Genomic DNA, 23,942 nt, shown 5'->3' with positions numbered 1-23,942 from the left:
GTATGAGAGGGTGGTCCAGAGCCGACCTAGTCGGGAGGCTGACATGCAGGGTCAAGGCTGAGGAGACTGTGTTTCCACTGGAGTGGGGCAAAGCAGGTGGGGAGAGGGGCATGGACGCTAGGGCTAGCTTAGAGGCAGCATCGACAGAAATGGCTGTACTTAAGATGGTGGAATACGAGGATTTAAAGTCCTGTAACACTGCTGTGCATTTATATCACAGTTGGTATAAAGTACATTTAAATATTTCCCAAATCTTGGGCCGAACATTCTCTGGAAGGCATGTTTCTATGGTGCACTGTATCAGTTAAACATCCTTTTGGCTTCTGGTAAGAAAATACCCAGCTGACTGTTTAGTGAATAAGCAGTGAACCACTTAGTTAACTTACATGCAGAGTCTGGAGGTAGACAGTTCTAGAATGAATGTAGTAGTTTAATGGTGTCATCAGGAACCCAGACCATAATATCTTGCTGTGATCCTCAGTTTATGGTTTTTATCCTAAAGTGTGTTACCTCCTCCTTCCATCAGTGATCGTGCCATTAGCCAGTTTTTGAAAACAGGATATTCTAGTCTTTTGTTAATGGTGAAAACGCTTTCCCAGAAGACCCCTTGCAAACTTTTCCTTACCTACCTCATTTGCTATAGCCCTTCTAGCCACAGAGGACGCTGGCCAGTAAACGTTCATCAAAGGGACATCAAAGGGTATTTGCCATTTGAGCTTAGACAAATTGTATTTCATCCCCTGGACTGGGCACATTGCTGTCTACATAAAATCAGGATTCTATTAATAAAGGAGAAGAGTTGACAACTAAGTGTGTCTGTCACAAATTATGCTTTGATATACATTAACTATTGAAAAATTCAGAAATTAAACTTGGTGTCTTTTTAATCATCTCTTTAGATGTGCCTGCTACTTCAATACCTCTGTGACTGCCAGGTCCGGCACCGAATAGAAGCCATTGTGGCCTTTTCAGATGACTTTGTAGCCAAGCTCCAAGACAATCAACGATTCCGATATAACGAAGTTATGCAAGCCTTAAACATGTCGGCTGCACTCACAGCCAGGAAAACAAAGGAATTCAGATCCCCGCCTCAAGAACAGGTATAAGAATGAACAGAGAAGTCTTCCTTCCTTACTTTGGGTTTTATTCATTCATATTTGACACATTGCAGAATTTTACCAGTAGTTGCAAGTGTATTTTTTTTTTCCTGTTTTCTTTACACTGGCTAAGTTCATTTTGTCAGTAATCATAGGTCTCACCAAAAGAATCTACTTGGTTAGTTTAAACAAATTAAATAAGAGACTTATTAAAAGGTATCGAGCATATGATGGACCCTTGGAGGAAGCCAGTGTGCCAGATTCTGAAGTTCTTCAAGTAGGAAAAGTATCCAGGTCACAAGGGGGTCTTCATTGGCTGGCACAGCACCACCCCAGCTAATAGGAACCCTTGACTTCTAAGACTTAATGCTCTTCATTTTGTGTCTCCTAGAAGAGAACCCCATGTCACTGCCACCAGTCTTGCAGATCACCTCTTTGTGGGTCTTCCTCTGGTTGCTCACCTCCAAACCCAGGTCTCCCTAGGGTGCAACCAAGTCAGAAGCCTATGCCTAAACCCAAGAATGAGCTATTCTAGGGCCATGAACTTTCTGGTATCTGCCTCAGGATGGGTCTCTTACTGTGACAAATTACCAAAATGTATTGAGTTGGTCAAAATGTTCATTTGGGTTTTTCCATAGGATGATACAGAAAAACCCAAATGAGCTTTTTGGCCCAGCCAATAGCTGTTGATGGTTAAAAGGTATAACTTATACAGATCTCATCTTCAATATCTTACCTTGCTCTTTCCCTCTATATCCAAGATAGCCGTGAATGGAGGTACTTAGGGAGTAATTGTAGAATTTATCTTTTTCTCACCAGAATGTAAAGTCTTTGAGGGAAGGGACATGGAATTTTGTTTATTGCTGTAAAGAACATTTATTGAGCGGAGAACAAATCCAGCTTCTCCCAGAATAACTCCATTTGTTAAAATACTTGGGAAACTTCTGCTTCTGAAAAGATGGAATACCTCTGCCTATTCTTCCTTCTAAGTACAACTATAACCCTGGATATTACACGAAAGACAAGACAGCAGAAAGACTGGCAATGGAACTTGGGAGCTGAGGAATGACATGGTGGCGAGTTCCCTGGGTTTTTGTTTTTTTCTCATCTATCACAAACTTGGAGCTAAAGAAGCCAACAACTCAGAAACACCAAGAAAAGCCTCAACAAGTACCTTCTCTGTCTAGCCAGAGAACCAGAAAAACTGTTTTTCTGGCAAGAGAGAAAACTTTTAGGTAATGACCATGCTCCTCCAGCCGAACACCACAGTAAACCTGATGCCACACCCCACACCAAACCAGCAGACACCGAGTGGAGAGCTTAGATGTCTGCTCGGATCAGGTTGTACACGGGTGCTCCAACTGGGGCCCTGAGAAGCTGAGACTTTATCCTGGTTGAGTGGTAATGAGGCCTATCCCTTCCAAAGGGTCAATAAGGTCACAGAGGGAGGTGTATCAAGGCGCTCTTACCCTTTCCAGGCCAGGGTTGTGTGAGTTCAGGTCCACTGTTCCCAGCCTCACCCAGCAGAAATGAGGTCTCCTGTCTCCTTCATGGAGGTCAAGTGGAGAAATGGACGTGTACGCCACCTAGCAGTAATGGTATCAGAAGTCAGAAGTTTAAATAAGAAACAAAGTCTCCTGGTTTAGTTGCTAAGTCGTGTCCAACTCTTGTGACCCCATGGACTGTAACCTGCTAGGCTCCTCTGTCCATGGGATTTTCCAGGCAAGAATACTGGAGTGGGTTGTCATTTCCCTCTCCAGGGTCTCATAGTGTACTACCAAAAATGTCCAGATTTCAGTTAAAAATCACTCATCACACCAAGATCCAGCAAAAACTTGAATGAAAATTGGCAATCAATAGATACCAACTCTGTGATGACAAAAATAAAAAAGTTGCAGCAAAAACAATAGGAGCTACAAAGAAGATCCAAATGGAAATTCTACAACTGAAAAATACAATGTCTGAATTAAAAATCATCAGTAGGTGGATTTAATGGCACAATGGAGGGGAAAAGAAAAAAAACTATTATTGAAGAGAGAATAGACATTATTTAGCCCCCATAATAGAAAATAACAGTGAAAAAAATAGCACCAATGCGAATATAGCAAAAGATCTAACATTAATGGCATTAGGTTTCCAGAGAGATAGGAGAAAGAGAGTGAACTGAAAACATTCTTGAAAAAGTAATGGTTGAAAACTTTTCAAATTTGGCAAAAGTTATAGAGATTCAAGAAACTGAGTAAACTCCAAATGGAATAAACCCCAAATGTAAGCCAAAACATATTGTAGTCAAACTTCTGAACATGAAAGAGAAAAATCTTGATAGGACCAAGAAACAAATGACACTTGGAAAGACAAGTCAAGTGACAACAAATTTCTCATCAGAAAATACAGAGGACAGAAGGAAGTGGCACGGCATTTTTCGTGTGCTGAAAGAAAAGACCTGTCAACCATAATTCTATGTGCAGTGAAAATATCCTTCAGAATTGAGGGGAAATCAAAATTTTCTCAAATGAAGGAAAACTACCAGAATTGGATTATCCTGAAAGAGTGCCTAAAGGAAGTTCTTTAAACATAAAGGAAATGATAAAAGAAGAAAATTTGAAAAATCAGGAAAGAAGAACAACAGAAAGTGAAGGAAAGTTACAAGGCTCAAAATAGCTTGGAGTTAAAACTCCCCTCCGGGTCCTCCCCACCATTCTATGCAAAACAAAGAACCCTCTCACCAGAAGGAAAAAATGGACATTAGGGTTGATTATGCCCCGCTTCCTGCTGGTCTCAGCTTCTGGCAGATCTCCAGAATTCTTGCCCTAGCCATTTAAGAGATAACTACCCTGAACAACCTTGGAGAAGAACAAGCCCCCTTAAGACAGTAGATTTCCACATACATGCCTCTATATGCTTCCTCTTTTCTTGGGTTAGTGCAGAACTCACTTAATCTGACTACTGCCCCTTCTCACCTCATTGAAGGTGATCTGTTCCTGTAAAGTGCCAGTCTTTTTCTTTTTCTGCACCTTGCCTTCTCTAACTCCCTTACCCTACAGAAAGTGTTAAAATAAGGGTAAATACAATTTTTTTTCTCTTGAGCCTTCTAAATTATGTTTGATGTGCAAAGCAAAAATGGTAACTCTGATATGTTCTAAATGTATGCTTACTAAATATTTAAGGCAATTGTATTTTCAGTGGTGGAGAATAAGGGACATAAAGGAAGATAAAATTTCTGTATTTCATTTAAACTGATAGAGTGTTAATACCAGTAGACTGAGATAAATTATGTATATATTAATATAATATCCTGTGTTACCACTAAAATAGCTAAGCAAAGAGATACACTAAAAAATACCATGGATAGTTCAAAATAGGATCCTAGAAATAGTTCAGGGAACCCACAGCACTTTGGGAAAAATAAATGTGAAAAAACAAACAGAAAACAAGTAAAATGACAGGCATATCAATAAATTCATGAGTATAAATAATTTAAATAAAGTAAGAGAGATTGACAGTGAATTTTAAAAGCTTGGCTTAACTATATGCTGTCGTTGAGAAGTTCACTTAAAATGTAATGATATGTTGAAAATAAAAAGGATGAAAAAGGTATGTTATGAAAAATTAATTAAAAGAAAATGACTGTATCAGAGCAAAGACATTTGTCATAGATAGGAACATTATATAAGAATAAGAGATCAGTCCACCAGGAAGACAAATGTGTATGCACTAGACAACAGAGCTGCAAAATATGTGAAATCAACATAGAATTGAAAGGAGAAATAGACGAATACAGGGTTGTAGTTGGAGACTTTAACACCCCTCTCTAAATATTTGAAGGACAAGATAGACAAAAAATCAGCAAGAATGGAGGAGAATACACCAGTCTTATCACTAGCAGGATCTTTGTATATTTATGGGACACTCTGCCCAATAATAGAATACAGGTTTATTTTCAAGTGTCTATGAAACATTTGCAAAGATAGATTATAGCCTGAGCCATGAAACAACCTCAACAAATGTAGAAGAATTGGTTTTTTTTTTCATACAGGATGGTTTTTCACCATGAGTCAAATTAGAAATTAATAACAGAAATATAGCAGGCAAATCTCTGAACACTTGGAAACTAAACAATGCACTTAGTTCAAGGAACAAGTCTCAAGAAAAAAATAAAAAATACATTGAACTGAAAGAAAGTGAAAATATGACATATCAAACTTTGTGGAAACAGCTGAAACTGTGTGAGAGGGAAGTTTATTGCATTAAATACTTATATATAAAAGAGCAAAAGTCTCAAAGTAATAATCTAAACTGCCATCACAAGAATTTAGAAAAATAACAACATAAGCCCAAAACAAGCAAAAAAAAAAAAAAGGCAGTAATATAGAACAGAGGAGAAATGAATGAAACTGCAAACAGGACAATGAAAAAAATCAATGAATCCAAAAGCTAGTTATTTTTAAAAATTAAAGAAATCAATAAAATTCTAAAGGAATTAGCAAAGAAAGAAAGCAAGCACAAATTACCAAATCAGAAATGAAATGAGATATCACTACAGACTATTGATTGCAAAAGGATAGATAATATGGGAATACATGTATTCATGCTGTATGATTCTATGATTCTGTTTGTATAATGTTCTTGAATTGCCAATAATATAGAAATGGAGAACAGGTTAGTGGTTGATAGGAATTGGGGATGAAGAGCAAGCAAAAGTGAAGAGGGTGTGGTGATAAAAGGATTAACAGGAGGGATCCTGAAGTGATGGACTTGTTCTTTTGACTGTATCAAAGTCAGTATCCTGGTTGTGATTCTGTACTACTGTTTTGCAAGATGTCACTATAGTGGGGTAACAGAATAAAGAATACACAGGATATCTTTGTATTATTTCTTATAATAGCATATGGATCTATAATTTTCTCAAATAATAGTTTAACAAAAAATTTACGTACGTAAAACTCTAAAAGGACAACTTACAGTTGTTTATCATAAAGGAAAATTATGGAACATACTTTTCTTCATTCATGAATTTAATACTATTGTATCCAAAACTTAAAATAAATGGAAGAAAGTTTCTTGCAGTTTGTTCAATTGAACCATTAATATTAGAAAAGGCATAGTGATCCATTATATTGCTCTTCAGTTATGTTTGGTTTTCCTTCTTTGCTGTATACTTTTAACAAATAGTTCTTAAAAATAGTCAATAATGCATGGAAATTAGCTAGAAAAATATCTAGAAGGATAATAAAAATTTAGTAAGTAAATTTAGGTCTTAATTAGTTTAAAAACACTAAGTATACACAGGTCTGACATTTTGTGAAATTGAGAAAGGAGACTCAAATAATATGACTATTTTAGCATGCTAAGCTTTGAATTATTTGATTGTGTTATTTGTTGGATTGAGTAATAGATAATGATTTTTCATCTGTTGGGCACAAGTCCATGAATACTTAAAAGCAGAATTTGAACATTTTTGATTTTTATAATTTTCTTTATTATACTGTTCCTAGATTCACTTTTCTTTTACTTTAGTTCTTCCTCTTGTTTTTTCTAAACTTTCAGATCAATATGCTTCTCAATTTTAAGGATGACAAAAGTGAATGTCCATGTCCTGAAGAAATCCGAGACCAACTCTTGGATTTTCACGAAGATTTGATGACACATTGTGGTAGGGTCTTCTTGACCTAGAACTCTTACTGAATATATATCTTAGTGCACATATATGGGTACAGAAGTTCTCATGTGGAAAGCCTTGAGGGGTATAGAGATGAGAAGGGCATTAAGACCAAGCAGAACATGACCAACATTCTTTTCCCTTTCCCTTTTCTTCCTTCAGTGGCCTGGGGAATGGGGACAGGTAACCGGGAACTTTTGTCAAAGAAGGAAGTTTTAAGTTGATTTAGTCTAAAGAAATTTGTTCATAGGCTGTTATATTTCAACTGGTTGAGGGGCCCCTTTTAAGGATTGACCTAGGAAATCTGGCATGTTTGAAATTTATTAATGCCTAAAGAACTCCTTTGATAAGTTGCAGGTCAGTAGCCCAAATCTATTAAGGCAATTCTTCCCTCTTCTGGGGGCTTCTCAGATGACTCAGTGGTAAAGAATCTGCCTGCAAAGCGAGAGACACAGATTTAGTCCCTGGGTCAGGAAGATCCCCTAGAGGAGGAAATGGCAACCCTCTCCAGTGTTCTTGGCAGGATAGTCTCATGGACAGAGGAGCCTGGCAGGCTATACAGTTCATGGGGTTGCAAAGAGTTGGATCCAACTGAGCACACATGCCCCTCTTTTTATTCTAAGAACTTTAAAAATGGAATTGACTGAATGTTCTGAATCCAGTCAATTGGTTTTTTCCTCTCTTTATGCGGTGATGTGAAAAAGTCTGTGTCTTGATGAAAGAAAACAAATTAGCTATATCTTAAGTGGTATTTTATTTTAATGAAGACAGTAAAAGTATATTAATTCAGCTTATGAATGAGGAACCACTAAATGACTGCCAGAAGGTTATGCTATAAATAACTACACACACACACATATGCTATAAATAAAGGGATACTCTAAAATGGTAGATTTATTGCTTCAGACATAAAATATTCATTTGTTTTGTATATCTAACTATATATGCACTCTCTGTGTCTCAAATTATTAAAATATCATTGATATTTTTGGAGGCAAGTAAGGAGGATAAAAAGCCAGCAGGGTGTTTAGGGAGGGCAGAACTATAGGTCTAGACAGTGCCCAAGGTCAAGAAATGCCTAAGGTTAGCTTAAGTAGTAGAATGGATTTTAACTCCTAAAAGAGTCTTTTTGCTCTCTGCTTGGCTTTATATTTTGTGCTAGCTGCTGATAGCTCCAGTCTCACAAAAACAGGGGAAAAAGAGAAAGCAGAAAAAGAGAGCAATGAATGAATCTTACCTGTGAATGCTAGTGGAAAAGATCACTTGGTTTCCTCAGATGTTTCAGGCATGGTAGCATTGCTTTAAGCTATGAGTGGAAAAAATTGCAAAACCTGAGAATTGTTTCCCCTCAATGTATTTTTTAAACATTATTTGTTCTTTTCTTATTTCTCTTTGTCTTCTTCCTACTAGGAATTGAGTTGGATGAAGATAGGTCTCTGGATGGAAACAATGATTTAACTATTAGAGGACGCCTGCTGTCCTTGGTAGAAAAGGTGACGTACCTAAAGAAGAAGCAAGCTGAAAAGCCAGTTGAGAGTGACTCCAAGAAGTCATGTAAGCTATGAAATGGCACTGCCAAAATGACTCCACCACATTTATTCATCATCTGAACAAATATTATACTAGATGAACCAGTGAGAAAGTTGAATTTACAGCTTGCAAGAATCAGGTTGTTAAGTAGATCCCCATAGCCACCAGAAGTAGATAGCAGCATCAGACTATATTTGCAGGAACAGGCTGAGAGATGGCAGTTTTGTAAGGATGGATGGGCTGTCCCTAGAGAACTAAAGATTTAGGGGAACAGACGGACACCCATGGCTGACTCATGTCAGTGTATGGCAAAAACCACTACAATATTGTAAAGTAATTAGCCTCCAATTAAAATAAATAAATTAAAAAAACAAAAGAATTGGATCAGAGTCTATCAAGAGAAGGAGAAGGCAATGGCAACCCACTCCAGTGGGTTGCCTGGAAAATCCCACGGACGGAGGAGCCTGGTGGGCTGCCGTCTGTGGGGTCTCGGAGAGTCCGACTCAACTGAGCGACTTCACTTTCACTTTTCACTTTCATGCACTGGAGAAGGAAATGGCAACCCACTCCAGTGTTCTTGCCTGGAGAATCCCAGGGATGGGGGAGCCTGGTGGGCTGCCATCTATGGGGTCGCACAGAGTCGGGCACGACTGAAGCGCCTTAGCAGCAGCAGCTATCAAGAGAAAGTATAAAATGAGTAATTTAGACTTCATATCTAAATAATTGCTGTTGACCCTCAAATATTCTTGCATTGAGTTAAATAAACCTTTTCTTAAAGTTTAAATAGATACTGTCTGTAACTATATTTTGGTTTGGAAATATTTTCTAGAGCCTTATGCATTTCTGATTCATCCATATCCTATTTAACTGATAAGTCATAGCTGATACTCTTTGAAACCAAATAAAGCACACTGAAGCAACGGGTTTTTCAGACCTGCACACTCATCCAGAAAGTGTTCATGAAGTAGGTCTGTGAGATAAGCTGATTCACTGTCTCACTTCTGAGACTCCTTTTATTTAAGAGGCAGTGTCAGTTTATTAACAGCGCTTATGGAAAGAAAGAAAAAAACAAACTCATGCAATTTTTGTGTTTTTTCCCCCTAACTTACAATGGAAATCTTTTATCCATATAATTACTGCTAAATTTATTTTTCAGTATCACAACCACATTTGAGTCAGGTCTTCAAAATCAGAGTTCAGAGTTTCTTCTGAAGCATTTTTTGTTATTATCAAGCTTATGATTTTGACCTATTGACAATGACTACATGGTTTTGAGATACGTAGAAGTATATTGGCATTTTATCTAAATTTTATATTTGGTTAAAATTGGTGAAAAGTAAAGTGTGTCTGACTCTTGCAACCCTGTTTGGACTGTAGCCTGCCAGGCTTCTCTGTTCATGGAATTCTCCAGGCAAGAATATTAGAGCAGGTAGCCATTTCCTTCTCCAGAGGATCTTCCCAACCCAGGGATCAAACCCCGGTCTCCTGCATTGCAGGCAGGTTCTCAGATGGTAATCTGAGCTGTGTTTTTTTTTGTTTGTTTGTTTGTTTTTTACTTTAATAAGGCATAGATTAAAACATATTTGCAGTTTCTTTTGGAAATCAGCCAGTGTATTGATGATAGGAATTTAGTACCTATGTATGAATTAAGACTCTTGAGAGTCCCTTGGGCAGTAAGGAGATCAAACAAGTCAATCTTGAAGGAAATCAACCCTGAATATTCATTGGAAGGTCTGATGCTGAATCTGAAGCTTCAGTACTCTGGCCACCTGATGTGAACAGATGACTCTTTGGAAAAGACCCTGATCTGGGAAAGATTAAAGGCAGAAAGAGAAGAGGGCAATAGAGGATGGGCTGGATGGCATTACCAATTCATTGGACATGATCTTGGGCAAACTCCGGGGATGGTGAGGGACAGAGAAACCTGGAATGCTGCAGTCTGTGAGGTTACGAAGAGTCAGACATGTCTTGGCGACTGAACAACAGCAAGATGAGTCAGTCACATCAGCCCTGCTAAGCTTTGATCACTTTACTATATACTTTAAGAGGTTTGAAAGTCCTGTTGCTTTTAAGTGTGTTATTGCTGATCACACTGCAAGTAATCATCTATGTATAGGATAACTTTTCAACTTAATACAGCTTCACAGTCAAATCCTTTGAAGACATTTTAAGTGACAATTAGGGATACAAATTGAAGTAGAAATGTAATTTCATGAGATCACTACTACTAAGTACTTAAATGAGGAAACAGTTGGATTAAAAAAGAAGCTCCTTAAATGACCATGACTGACCTTTTTAAGGATATATGATGTCATGTCTTTTGGGAGGAGATGAGTGAAACAAAGAAAATAAAAGTAATAGGACAACCCATTGATTACCCTATGGATTGCCAATAGTAGTTCTGGAAAAGCTGCTATAATTTTGAAATAGCTTAAATGCCTTAGTTATAAGAATAGTGTTTAAAGAAAGTTTGTGTATTTTTACCCTTCCATGCTTGTTAACTCATCTTTATTGACATACTGTCACTGATGATTGTTTAAAGAATATTTATATTTTTTCAAAAAATTATTCCTTTTCAATTCTTGTACAAACATAGATGCCAGTTTGGGTTATATCCTGGTGGCTCAGATGGTAATGCGTCTGCCTACAATGTGGGAGAGCCGAGTTCGATCCCTGGGTTGGGAAGATCCCTTGGAGAAGGAAATGGCAACCCACTCCAGTACACTTGCCTGGAAAATCCCATGGACAAGAGGAGCGTGGTAGGCTACAGTTCATGGGGTTGCAAAGAGTCAGACACGACTGAGCGACTTCACTTTCACTTTTAGATTATCTGAAATATGCATTTGAAATACCCATCTAATCTGCCTTATTGTTTTCCTTTTTTAAGAAGTATCCATGATTACTTTGCAGCCACTCTTCAGCAGTTGATTTCTGAGACCATGGTCCGATGGGCTCAAGAGTCTGTTATTGAAGACCCTGAGTTGGTGAGGGCCATGTTTGTATTGCTCCATCGACAGTATGATGGCATTGGGGGTCTGGTACGGGCTCTGCCAAAGACCTATACTATAAATGGTGTTTCTGTGGAGGATACCATCAATCTGCTGGCATCTCTTGGTCAGATTCGTTCCCTGCTAAGTGTGAGAATGGGCAAAGAAGAAGAGAAACTTATGATTCGTGGGTTAGGGTAAGTTATTTAACTGTTGACATTATAACCTTTGTCTTATGAATGTCTTCTTTCCAATTGTTTATCCCAGTGGTAATACACTGGGCACTTTAGCATAAATACTCCATATAGATTTTATGATCATTAGATTGTCAGTTTTCTAGAGATTATGTTTTAAAGCTAAATAGGAAAATTGCTCAATAATAAACCAAGCATGACTAATTTTACAACTAGATGCCAAGGTGGCGGTGGTACATAACAAATATCTTAGATTTGTTTTTTTATTAGTTTCTGAGTGATATCCAATCATGTATCAAAATACAGATTAATAAAAACACATTAAAATCCATAGGGGTACAAATATTACCAGCAGGAGATAATAAAGAAGTTTCTCCATGTCTCCTGAGAAAATAATGGGATAAAACAACTATTCCGAAAATTCAACATCATAGGTTGTACTTTATGTAAATTTCAGGGTTAACATTTTCTTTATTGAATTATAGTTGATTTACAAAATTGTCTCAGTTTCCGGTATACAACAAAGTGATTCATGTCTATATATATATGTTTTTGTTTTCTTTTTCATGTTCTTTTCCTTTATGGTTTATCACAAGATATTATAGTTCCCTGTGCTATGCAATTGGACCTTGTTGTTTATCCATCCTATATGTAGCAATTGACATCTGCTTGCCTTAGACAGGGTTAACATTTATGCCTCATGCATAGTCTGAGGATCCACTAGCTGAGAAGTTAACATAATTTGGCCTGAAGCTATGCTTTCTCAACTCAGTTCACTGTGAACAGTAAAAGCCTCCATGCTACCAAAGATTAGCATCCAGTCAGAAAGTGCAGAGCACCTAAGAAAATATTCCACCATAGGCAGGTCTGCAGATACAGTGAAGAGTGGAGTTAGAACACCTCCCTGAAGAACTTCAAATCATAGAAAGCCAGAAAGAGAATACAAAGTTACTATATCTAAAATGTTTAAAAATGCTAAGAAGCAGATGAAATCCTCAAAATGAGACACACAAAAAGTCCATGAAAAATTGAAAAATATCCACAGAAAAGTTCTAGAAGTAAAAAATATAATAATTGGCATTAAGAGCAGTGATTTTAAAAGTATCAAAAGTGTAGATAAATAAAACTGAAGAGAATTAATGAATAGAATCATAGAGCTGAGGAGATCAGTAATGCAGCACTGATGGAGAAATTAAGAAACCTGGGGAATAATATAAGAAGATCCTTAATATGCCAAGTAGGATTTATGGAAAAGACAGAATAGATGAACTATAGAAGGAAAACTTGGAAGAGCTATTGGCTTGAGTTTTTCAGAATTGATGACAAACATGAATTTACCTATTCCTAGAGTAAAATAGTTCCACATCCACAGCTGGGTAGATTGTAGTGAAACTCCATAACGTCAGTGATAAATAGAATATTTTGAAAGCAAATAGAAAAGCCCAGACACTTGAAAAGAAACAACGTTTAGAATTCTCAACTGCAAAACTAGTGATCATAATTCAATAAAAGGTCACAAAGTTCTAAGAGACCACAAAATAATAACCCTTTATTTAGAATGTGTTATTCAACTAAAATTTTATCATCATAAGCTTGTGCTTCATGTGAATTTGAATATTTGAGTTTATATTCTCTATTCAAGAGTGAGGGCAGAATAAAGAAATTTCAGAATGTTTACTTATAGTCCCTGATTGAAAGGCCTCCTAAAGGTTGTATGTATATAATGGAAAAGAAAATGGAATTCAGAAGAGTGGGAGGTAATCTGTTTCAGTGAGTATGTTACTGGCTGCTGCTGCTGCTGCTAAGTCGCTTCAGTCGTGTCCGACTCTGTGCGACCCCATAGACGGCAGCCCACCAGGCTCCCCCGTCCCAGGGATTCTCCAGGCAAGAACACTGGAGTGGGTTGCCATTTCCTTCTCCAATGCATGAAAGTGAAAAGTGAAAGTGAAGTCGGTCAGTCATGTCCAACTCTTAGCACATATATGCATATATGTAAGCAATCATTAACAAGCTTGCATGGTTTGGGAATAAGAAAATATGAGAGAGGGACTTCCCTGTGGTCCAGTGATTAAGACTTCACCTTCTAGTGCAGAGAGTGTGGATTCAATCCCTGGTTGGGGAACGAAGATCCACATGCCTCATGGCCAAAATCTAAAACATAAAACAGAAGTAATATTGTAATAAATTCAATAAAGACTTAAAAATGCTCCACATCAAAATAATCTTTAAAAAAGGAAATATAAGAGAATTAAGATAACCAGAGAAAAATAAAAACTTAAATTAAGCTACATGATATTCATAAGAAAGAAATACCTAAATGTAAAGATGTAAAAATCTGGAATGTGGAATGCTGAAAAGTGATGCAGGAGACAAAAACTTAGGCCCCTTACTACCAGAAAAGCTAATTTGGTTCTATGAATGACAGATAAAAGAGGAGATAATGATATCTAGTGACATAGGTAAAATAAAACACTAATAATGTGTGTGTGTGTTAGTCACTCAGTCGTGTTGGCAATGTGGACTGTAGCCTGCCAAGCTCCCCTGTCCATGGAACCCCCAGGTAAGGCTACTGGGGTGGGTAGATATTCCCTTCTCCAGGAATCTCCTGCATGGAAGGCAGATTCTTTACCATCCACAAGTAATCAATGAATAGGATTAAAAAACCTTGGAGTTGGCTCTTTGAAAAACAACTAAGGAAACAGAATAACTGATGTTTTCTCTGGCTAAAAAATTTATTCTGAGGGGAAAGAAAAAAAAGTATGGAAAGACACAAATTATGTGATATTTATGTACATTTTAAATTCATAACATTATACTAGATATTTCCTGTGGGACTATTAAATATTTGAAATCATAAACTGGAGAGGTTATATTCCAGAAATCCTTAAAATGATTGCATACTAAAAATCAGTGTACTTTTGGGACAAAGAAGGAAAACAAAGAGACTGAAACAACATAAGCTAATTTTATGTTCTTTATTTATGACTGTCTGTGCATGAGCCTTTTTTTGGAATATTAGTGCTTATATCTAACCTGAGGGAGCCTCTGGTGAGAAGTGATCTTAATTAAATGAGAAAGGAAGCCTTCCAGGAAATGGAGAGCACTTTCTTCCTAAATGACCATGTAACAGTAAGAGGTACTATTAACATATACATCACTCAATAGGGATAAAACTCAAAATGATTATGAAACAAGATAAAATGCTACTTTTTTGTGGGATTAGAAAGATCCCAAAGTGACACATTTAATGAGTGACAACCTGCCTGCTGGTGGTAGAATTAAAGATCCATTTAATTTACCTTGAGCAAATGAGATTTTTCAATTAGATACCTTCCAAACTTATGTCATGTAAAAGGATTTGAATTAACAGGAGGACAAATCTCATGATTACATCTGTGGTTTGAGGGTTGAGGTTCTCTTGGCAAGCTATCATTTGTGAAGGAAAGGATGCCTTTACCTTATTTGTCCTTGCATGAAATAGATCAGACCTATATTATCCAGGTGACGCAGTGGTGAAGAATCTGCCTACCAATGCAGTAGACACAAGAGTTGCTGGTTCAGTCCCTGGGTCAGGAAGATCTGGAGTAGGAAATGGCAACTGATTCCAGTATTCTTGGCTGGAAAATTCCATGTACAGAGGAGCCTGGCTGGCTACAGTCTGTGGGGCTGCAAAGCCAGACACGACTGAGCAGCTGAGCAGACAGACACACGATTAGCCCTGGGCCCCCACGTCATTTATCTGAGTGGTGCTACCTAAAAGCTGTCTTCATAAGCACAACCTAAACAAAGTGATTAATAAATTACAAGTGAAGAACTAAAACTAAAAGAAAATAATCGTATTATTTCACTTTCTTGATATAGCCAGAATATGACTAAATGAATAGATGACTAACTCAGTTAAGGTAATCAGATTCAAAAGGAAAGCTTCAAATTTCCTATCAGTTGTATGTTATTTTCTTGCTCTGATTCTGACAGAAAATGTTTTATGGAAAAGACTCTTGTGTGATTTGATATATGTAAAAATAAAAATTAACCAAGCTCTCTTTTGCAATGATTGTTAAACATTAAAATGCCTTTATATACGTATTATAATAATATGTAATACAATAATAATGAAACATTTTAGGTATCATTTCCTGCCATTTCTTTAAATTAATTGTCTCTTTTAATAAGTAGGATTACTTGTACCTGGGCTTCAGTTTAGTTTGGTGTCTCTTGGAGAATACATCGCCTTTGAAAGAATTTCACCAGAATAATAACATAAATGTAGCAGGAAATAGCACTACTGTTCTTAAACATACAAATCATGAATATAGTTCTAAAAACAGTGCATGTGAAAAGGAGAGATACTTATACAGCAATTATTTATATAGGAACTTTCATAAGAATGTAAGAATAACACTGCTTCATATTTCTGTACAAAATAAGGTTGAATTTGGATATCCATGGAATTAGGAATGATAAGTGTCCCAAACTCTGTGTCATATAAATTAATATTTACTTATTTAGTACATTTCTTGCAACTAAAAAGAATAAATGATTTGTATAATATCTTTGGAAAACTTTCTGTATTTTTGAGGAAAGCCCAATTATCTTTATTTTCTTTTAAGACTTGGTGATGATTTCTCTTACATGTCCATACATGCTAGTAATTATTTCCAAAATACTTATGATCTCAGATAAATTTTTATTTAAATTTTGCTATAACTCTTTGCTTCACTTAAACTTGTGTTGTCCTTTCTAGGGATATCATGAACAATAAAGTGTTTTACCAGCATCCTAATCTCATGAGGGCACTTGGGATGCATGAGACAGTGATGGAGGTCATGGTCAATGTCCTTGGAGGTGGAGAGTCCAAGGTAAAGGAAACTCTTGGGATGCCATTTACTATAACCTTCTAGAGTACATTCATTGTGTATTCTTGTGAATTTTGTAAATCCTCTTAGAACTATTTTTTAAACAGTCCCTTACAGGTTGAGAGGTGGCTATACTTCTGTAGTCACCCCCACAGGATCCACAGGTGATTGGTTCCAGGACCTTACTGCAGATACCAAAATCCACAGATGCTCTGGTCCCTTAGGTTAAATGCATAGTATTTGTGTAAAACCTATGCACATTCTCGCATATACTCTGAATCATGTCTAGATCACTTATAATACCTAATATAAATTCTATCTAAATAGTTACTGGCATATAGCAAACTCAGGTTTTGCTTTTTAGAGCATTCTGTAGTTTTTGCTTTTTGGTTGAATCTGCAGATGTGTAACCTGCAGATAAAGAGGTCTGACTGAAGGTTTTTTTTTTTTTTTGATATTGATAATTTGCTTGAAGAAGTGAACGTATTAGTCACTCAATTGTATCCGACTCTTTGTGATCCCATGGACTATAGCCCACCATGCTTCTCTGTCCATAGAATTCTCCAGGTAAGAATACTGGAGTGGTTGCCATTCCCTTTTCCAGGGGATCTCCTGACTCAGGGATCAGACCAGGGATCAAACCTGGGTCTCCTGCATTGCAGGCAGATTCTTCACCATCTGAGTCACCAGGGAAGCCTGATAATTTGTCTAACGCCATGTAACTTGCTATTTTCTCTATTATTCTCATTTAGAAGATATTTAGAAACTATAACAGTTAATAATATGCTAATTTTTATACAATTAAATACATTTCCATCACATTCAAAGTTCGTAACAAAAACATGCTCTCTAGACCCAACCATTCCCTTGATTCAGACAAGAGTTAGTTCCACTGAATTCCTGATGCAGAATATGCTTTATAGTATGTTGAAGATGATACTGTATAGTACTTGTTGTAAGACTCTAAGGTGACATTTTAAATGGTTAAAATGTAAAATAAAAAGTTTTAGGACCAAATGAATAGAATAATATATAATTCCACGTAAAGCAGTGCCGTTTCATGACATCTGATTTGAACAATGCTTTTCTTTTTGAAATTTTAAAATGTATTTTTCCGAATTTGGAAATGAGTCCATATTTCTCACATTCAGACTCTTGGTTAGACAAACTTATAAAGATATTTATAAAATACTCTGTTTAATAAGAACTTGGAGTTTTTGGGGATTATCTGTGGTATACTAGAATAAGATCTAGATGTCAAGGGAGATATGTTTGCTGGGCCTAGCAGGCAGACCTTCCAGGAAGGGTGTTCATCACAGGAGACAAGTCATGTACCAGTCAGGGAAGATCTGAATTCCTGGAATCTTAATAATAATACAACAACAACACTGATGATAAGAACATCCTATTCAGTCAGTTCAGTCATTCAGTCGTGTCTGACTCTTTGCAACCCCATGAATCGCAGCACCCCAGGCCTCCATGTCCATCACCAACTCGCAGAGTCTACCCAAACCCATGTCCATCGAGTCAGTGATGCCATCCAGCCATCTCATCCTCTGTCGTCCCCTTCTCCTCCTGCCCCTAATCCTTCCCAGCATTAGGTAGGGTCTTTTCCAATGAGTCAACTCTTCGCATGAGGTGGCCAAAGTATTGGTGTTTCAGCTTCAACATCCTATTATGTGGTTCCAAATATTAAACTGGGTATTTTTCACAAAATGCCTCATTGAACTGTCCTTCCTTTGCCTAAATATTATTATCCATCTTATTCCAGTTTTGCAGAATAGAATCAGTGAGATCGTTTAATTTTCCAAGGAAGCACAGCTAATAGTGGGCGTCAAGAATCACAGTTGAGCCTGCCTGAATCCTAAAGTAGGCTCATGCTATCTTTAAGTATAGGGCTGTAGATATTTTCCATATCAAACCATTGACAATAGTGAGGTTTCCTATTAGTGTCAGGCTTGATTTTTAGTGGCTCTAGGACTAGATGAGCCCTCATCTGGGCATTCAAAGGTCTTTAGTATCCGAGGCTTGGTAGACATGGGCACACATGGATGGGCAATCTGATTGAGACCTCAACTTCAGAACTCACTATTAACAAAGTTTCTTTGCTTTCCCAGCTAACTAAATGCTCTTTATGTAGGAAATCACTTTTCCAAAGATGGTGGCCAACTGTTGCCGTTTTCTCTGTTACTTCTGTCGTATAAGTAGGCAGAATCAGAAAGCTATGTTTGATCATCTCAGTTATTTACTGGAAAACAGCAGTGTTGGTCTTGGTAAGTAAATGTATGACTTTCATTGAATCTTCAAGATAAAAGGGATATACAAACTGGATTTTAAAACTAAACTTTAAATTATTTTGGATTGGTACAATGTGCAATGTATTTAGAAATGAAATTCTATGTGAAAGTATGTTTTTATATGGGATTCAGAGTTACAGCACAGTTCAGGTTTTGTTCCATCTTTGCTTTAACAGCCTCACCAGCTATGAGAGGGTCAACACCATTGGATGTGGCAGCAGCCTCAGTGATGGATAATAATGAACTAGCTTTAGCTTTGCGGGAGCCAGATCTGGAAAAGGTAGGTACAATCTCTGCCCGATGTGCTTGTGTGAGTTACAGTTGTTTATAGTTGTTTCTCAAGATATTTAACTATAAATAGTTATAATCATGTTGTTATAACTATAATATACTATGTATTCTAAATATGTTACACTTCTTATATGTAATAGACTTCCCTGGTGGCTCAGACAGTAAAGAATCTGCCTGTGCTGCAGGAGACATGGGTTCGATCCCTGGGTTGGGAAGATTCCCTAGAGAAGGGACTAGCTCCCCACTCCGTATTCTTGCCTGGAAAATTCCATGGACAGAGGAACCTGGTGGGCTAGAGTCCATGGGGTTGCAAAGAGTCAGACACGATTGAGTGACTAATACACTGTATGTTATTATATGTAGTACATACTACTGTATGTAATATTATTTTAAATTATAAAGAATAAGAAATTTAAGATATTTTATCCAATCACATGCGTTTTTCTTTGGAAAGAGAATCAAGTTTATATTCTTGGATGTTTATGTCCTTTCACAATAATCTGCTGTCACTTTTACTTTAATTATGCATTTTTACTTCCTTAAAAGGTTGTTTTAACATCTCATGTATATAATTTATATCACACAAGTTTGCATATTACAGTGCAAGGTATTACTAGTATACTAAAGGCTGTGCACTCTAATCATAGTAAGCCATATGTATGTTTACCAAAATATGGATAAGTTTCCCCCATATTTTAATTGCCGTTACATTCTAAATAGTCTACCTGAGCCTCACCTGCAGCCAGAGTGAGTCTCTTGAAAGTTTCATGTTAATCTTCTGCCCAGAACCTTCTAGACTTTCTTTCTCACTTTGAGCAACAGTAAAAAGCATTTGAATTGTTCCTACCCTATCTGACTATCCGTATTGTCTTATTTCATTTCTTGCCACTCTCCATTTCTTGTTGCTCCAGCCACCCTGGTCCCCTTGCTGTGACTGGCACTTGCCAGGTCTGCACCTGCCCTCCGGCCTTGGTGCTTGCTGTTCTCTCCGTCTGTGGTATTCTTTTGCCAGATGTCCTCATGGCTCTTTTCCAGACATCCTTCCAGTCATTGCTCCAAAGTCACCTTTCTACTCTTCTGTATCTGTGCTATAGTTTAAATATTTATGGTTTAAACTTATATTTAAATCTATATATTTATGTATTTTTCAAAATCTACTTTTTTGTATAATGTAAGGCCAGTGAGCACAGGGCTTTTTTTTTTTTCTCTGTCACTCTTGGCTTTTTTCCAGTCAGTGCATAGCTGTTGAAGGCATTAAAAAGTGGATTCTTCCTCAAATCCTTCTGATGTGCTAGTCAAGCATCATGCAGCTTTGCATCTCTGAATAACCTCTGGAACATTTTTTCCCATATATAATCCAAAATATTTTTATCTACACACTGATAAAATGGCTAGTATTTTTTTTTTAACAGACAATGCTGAATGCTGAGTAGGCTTTGGAGCAACTGGAACACTCATCTATTGCTGTTGGGATGAAAAATGGTTAGTCAGTTGGAAAGCAGTTTGGCATTATTTTTAATAAGTTAAATATTCACTTATCATAAATATGTGCCTACCCTTTCTGGTACTTACTCAATAGAAATATGAATGTGTATCTCTACAAAGATGTGTACATGAATATTGATAATGGTTTACTCACCTGAGCCCAAAACTGGAGACAACTCAAATGTCCATCAGCTGGTCAAAAAATAAAATAAAATAACTGGGGTATTTCCTTAAGTAGCAAAATGCCATGATTAGGCTCTAAAAAGGAATGGATTGCCGACATGTACTCTAACATGAATGAATCTCAAAGTCCTTATTCTGAATGAAAGAAGCCAGACTCAGAAAGACCCACAGTGTGTGACTGCATGCATCAGCGTCCTAGAACATGCAAACTAGTTTGTAGTGGCAGAGAACAGGTGATCAAGACATAGGCTTATGGGGCGGGATGGTCTGCACAAATCATGGGATCTGAGAAGCAGTGGAAACACTCTGCATCTTGATTGTGGATGTTCCTACAGGTGGATAAATCTCTTAAAGTTCACTGAATTTACACTTTAAATAGATGAGTTTATTGTACATAAATTATACCTCAGTAAGGATGATATAAAATATTTTTAGCTGTATTATGTGTTTATTTTTAAGACTGACTTCACTTGTGACTGAGCTGGATGTAGTTTTGTTTTGTTTTGTTTTGTTTTTGTTAAGTTGCTTCTCTTACCATCTGCTTTAGGGATTTCTTTTAAAAACTGGTTCGTGATGAAATCTTGTAGAGGACCAATATTCACATAAGATGGAATATTTTAAAAGACCAAGATAAGCAGAAGTCTTAATGTGTTAAATTTAACAATACAGAAAGATAGGTAGTGTTATCCCAGACTTTACAGATAGTAAACCCGTGGCTCAGGACACTAAGCATGGTACATGGCTCATGATACACTGAGTCCTGATGCAGGTCAGATTTGAACCTAAAGATACTTGACTCTAAGCTTCTCTAAGCTTAGCTTTCTCTACCTCTCTAGGATGTCCTCTCACACACACCCATCCCCCCATTAAACTGATACTTAGTTTGGGAGTAATTAACTCTTTAAAACATCATTATGTCTCAGGTGGATCTTTCAGTATCTCAGATGGATTCAGGTTTTACATTGGGCCAGAGATCATCAGGCATTTTTGAAGTTTATCAATATTACAACTCTTGTGGGTAAAAGTCTCAGATGATATGAAATTTAGGGATATTTTTCTTTCATGAAGTTGCTTTGTAAACATTTTTACTGTGATAGCACCTTGTTATGACTTGTCAGTATTTCTTGATTTCTTTGGTTTTATTACAGGGAGTTCCTGTAGATGGTCATGAGATTAAAATGAATGTGTTTCTGCAAGTGATTTTTTTTTTGCAAGTGATTTTGAAACCATTCTTTGATGATATGATATACCATGTCTAGTGCAAGCATCTAAATGAATTCTCACCCCACGGGTGATGCTTATGCTTATCTTCTTCTCTGTTGTAGGTAGTTCGATACTTGGCTGGTTGTGGACTGCAGAGTTGCCAGATGCTAGTGTCAAAGGGTTATCCAGACATTGGGTGGAATCCAGTTGAAGGAGAGAGATATCTTGACTTTCTCAGATTTGCTGTCTTCTGTAATGGTAGGATGAATCTCGTAGGGTCTTTTAAAAACATTATTTTAAAACTAAAAAAAAAAAAAGAAGGTGCAAAATAATGAGGCATCCCAGCATTTTCATGAAGGAAGTAAATAGTAGTAAAGAAATTGACTGTTTTGTAATCATTATGTTTTTTCACAGTAATCATTTATTTTAAAATATTTATTTTGATACATGCTAGGCTTTCATTATTAAAAATTTTAGGCACTTAGATTCTTGTTCTTTTTATCATTAGACTCTAATAATAGCTAGGATCTTCACTCTGTGTAACAAATGAACAAAAATAAATGGTTTCTGTCTCTATCGTGCTTTTATTTACTTTGAAAATGTGAAGTGAAAGAAAAGGGCTTTCCTGTGTCCTGTGTACGGAACCCTAGTCATTTGGATTCGACTTTGGCTCTGCTACTGCCTTATTTGATTTTAGTTAACTTTCTTCAAATGTAAATGAGTTAGTATAATGTTTCCTCTGAACTTCCACGTGGTCAATGCTTATTTCCTCCTGTTTCCCGTTTGATCCTAGGGGAGAGCGTGGAGGAGAATGCAAATGTTGTGGTGAGATTGCTCATTCGGAGGCCTGAGTGTTTCGGTCCTGCCTTGAGGGGGGAAGGTGGGAATGGCCTGCTCGCAGCCATGGAAGAAGCCATAAAAATAGCCGAGGATCCCTCTCGAGATGGTCCCTCACCAACTACCGGATCCAGCAAAACACCGTAGGTCAAATATACACACTCTTAAAATTCAGTGATACTACTTGACTTTTAGTTTTACAAAATAAATTTTTGTTATCTTAATTGTAGTATAATACTCCAGTACTCAGGATTTCTGCCCCTGAAAATCAAATGTGTTTTGGGAGAAGGGATGAGCAAAGAGACATCAGGAATATTGTGTGGATTTAGTAAAAAGAAATTGAGATTGTAGAAGGAGATGTATTCTGTGAATTTTCTTAAGGCTCTATGGCATAGTGAGTTATTAAAAGATGACAGATGAGCCTTTGAAGTTAGAGTTTACTGGGAGGATAGCTGGAATGAGTTTTCATGATAATTGTAAGTGAGAAAGAGGCCTTTAGCAAGAGGGTGGAGACTTAATTAAACTGGCGTATTGGCAAAGTAAAGAAAAGGGGATGTTGTCATTTTGAGGAATAAAGTGCTTTGTTTAGGTCTTGGTGATAATAATGGGAGGCAGTGACTAACTTATGTTTCTCCATAGTATATGTTGTTAACTCAGTTCCAGCAATAAGTTCACCCAGGCATATTGCCCCCCTCTTTTTTTTTTGCCATATCACATGACATTTGGGATCTTAGTTCCCCAGCTAGAGATGGAACCTGTCCCCCTCTGCCGTTGAAGTGTGGAGTCTTCATGACTGGACCACCAGGGAAGTTCCAGCTTCCTGTTCTTTTAATCTGTGGAGCTGAGTGTCCTGCTTGGGGGACATGTAACCACGCTGCTAGCACTGTTGGTAGAGATATAACATAAGGCTTAGTGGAGGAAAATTTCCAAGAAGAGAAGTTGTCCTGCAAATCCTGGTTCTCCCACTTAAAGATCTGGGATAAGTGTTCCATTCACTCTAAGACAAGGGTTCCAGGATGGGAGCACTCCAAAAGCATGTTATGTATTTATCAGTTAGTCTTTGACCAACTAGGGATCCCTTAGTTTTTCTAAGTAGTAGAATGTACATCAAGAGCTTGCTGGTCAAGGATCACATGAGTGGATGTGCACTTGAGAGCTTTGAAGACAGCCTTGCAGGCCAGGAACAGTATTGTCAACAAGTCCTCCTGTCTCTCTGCAGACCATTAAGGCCAGATGAGGCAGCTGTCTGCCAGGCCTCCAAAGGGAAGAATGAGATGATCTTCCAGGGCCATCCAGATTTCTCTGTCATCAATGAGATAATGA

At 37.2% G+C, this 23,942-nt stretch overlaps 1 protein-coding gene across 1 annotated transcript in view; it reads left to right on the top strand.

Moving 5' to 3' along the window:
- RYR2 (ryanodine receptor 2) overlaps nt 1-23,942 on the top strand; it is a 595,071-nt gene that overhangs the window by 338,304 nt on the left and 232,825 nt on the right. The window contains exons 38-46 of the mRNA XM_043477303.1: nt 900-1,100; nt 6,645-6,750; nt 8,167-8,310; nt 11,197-11,470; nt 16,212-16,326; nt 18,464-18,596; nt 18,797-18,900; nt 21,905-22,040; nt 22,576-22,762. Of these exons, the coding sequence (XP_043333238.1) occupies nt 900-1,100; nt 6,645-6,750; nt 8,167-8,310; nt 11,197-11,470; nt 16,212-16,326; nt 18,464-18,596; nt 18,797-18,900; nt 21,905-22,040; nt 22,576-22,762 (1,400 nt within the window). The remainder of the gene's footprint in view (nt 1-899; nt 1,101-6,644; nt 6,751-8,166; nt 8,311-11,196; nt 11,471-16,211; nt 16,327-18,463; nt 18,597-18,796; nt 18,901-21,904; nt 22,041-22,575; nt 22,763-23,942) is intronic.

Source organism: Cervus canadensis, chromosome 8 (assembly GCF_019320065.1).
Source record: "Cervus canadensis isolate Bull #8, Minnesota chromosome 8, ASM1932006v1, whole genome shotgun sequence".
NCBI classification, from domain to species: Eukaryota; Metazoa; Chordata; class Mammalia; order Artiodactyla; family Cervidae; genus Cervus; species Cervus canadensis.
Note: the sequence above shows the minus strand (reverse complement) of the source record. Positions and strands in the feature narration are given on the sequence as shown.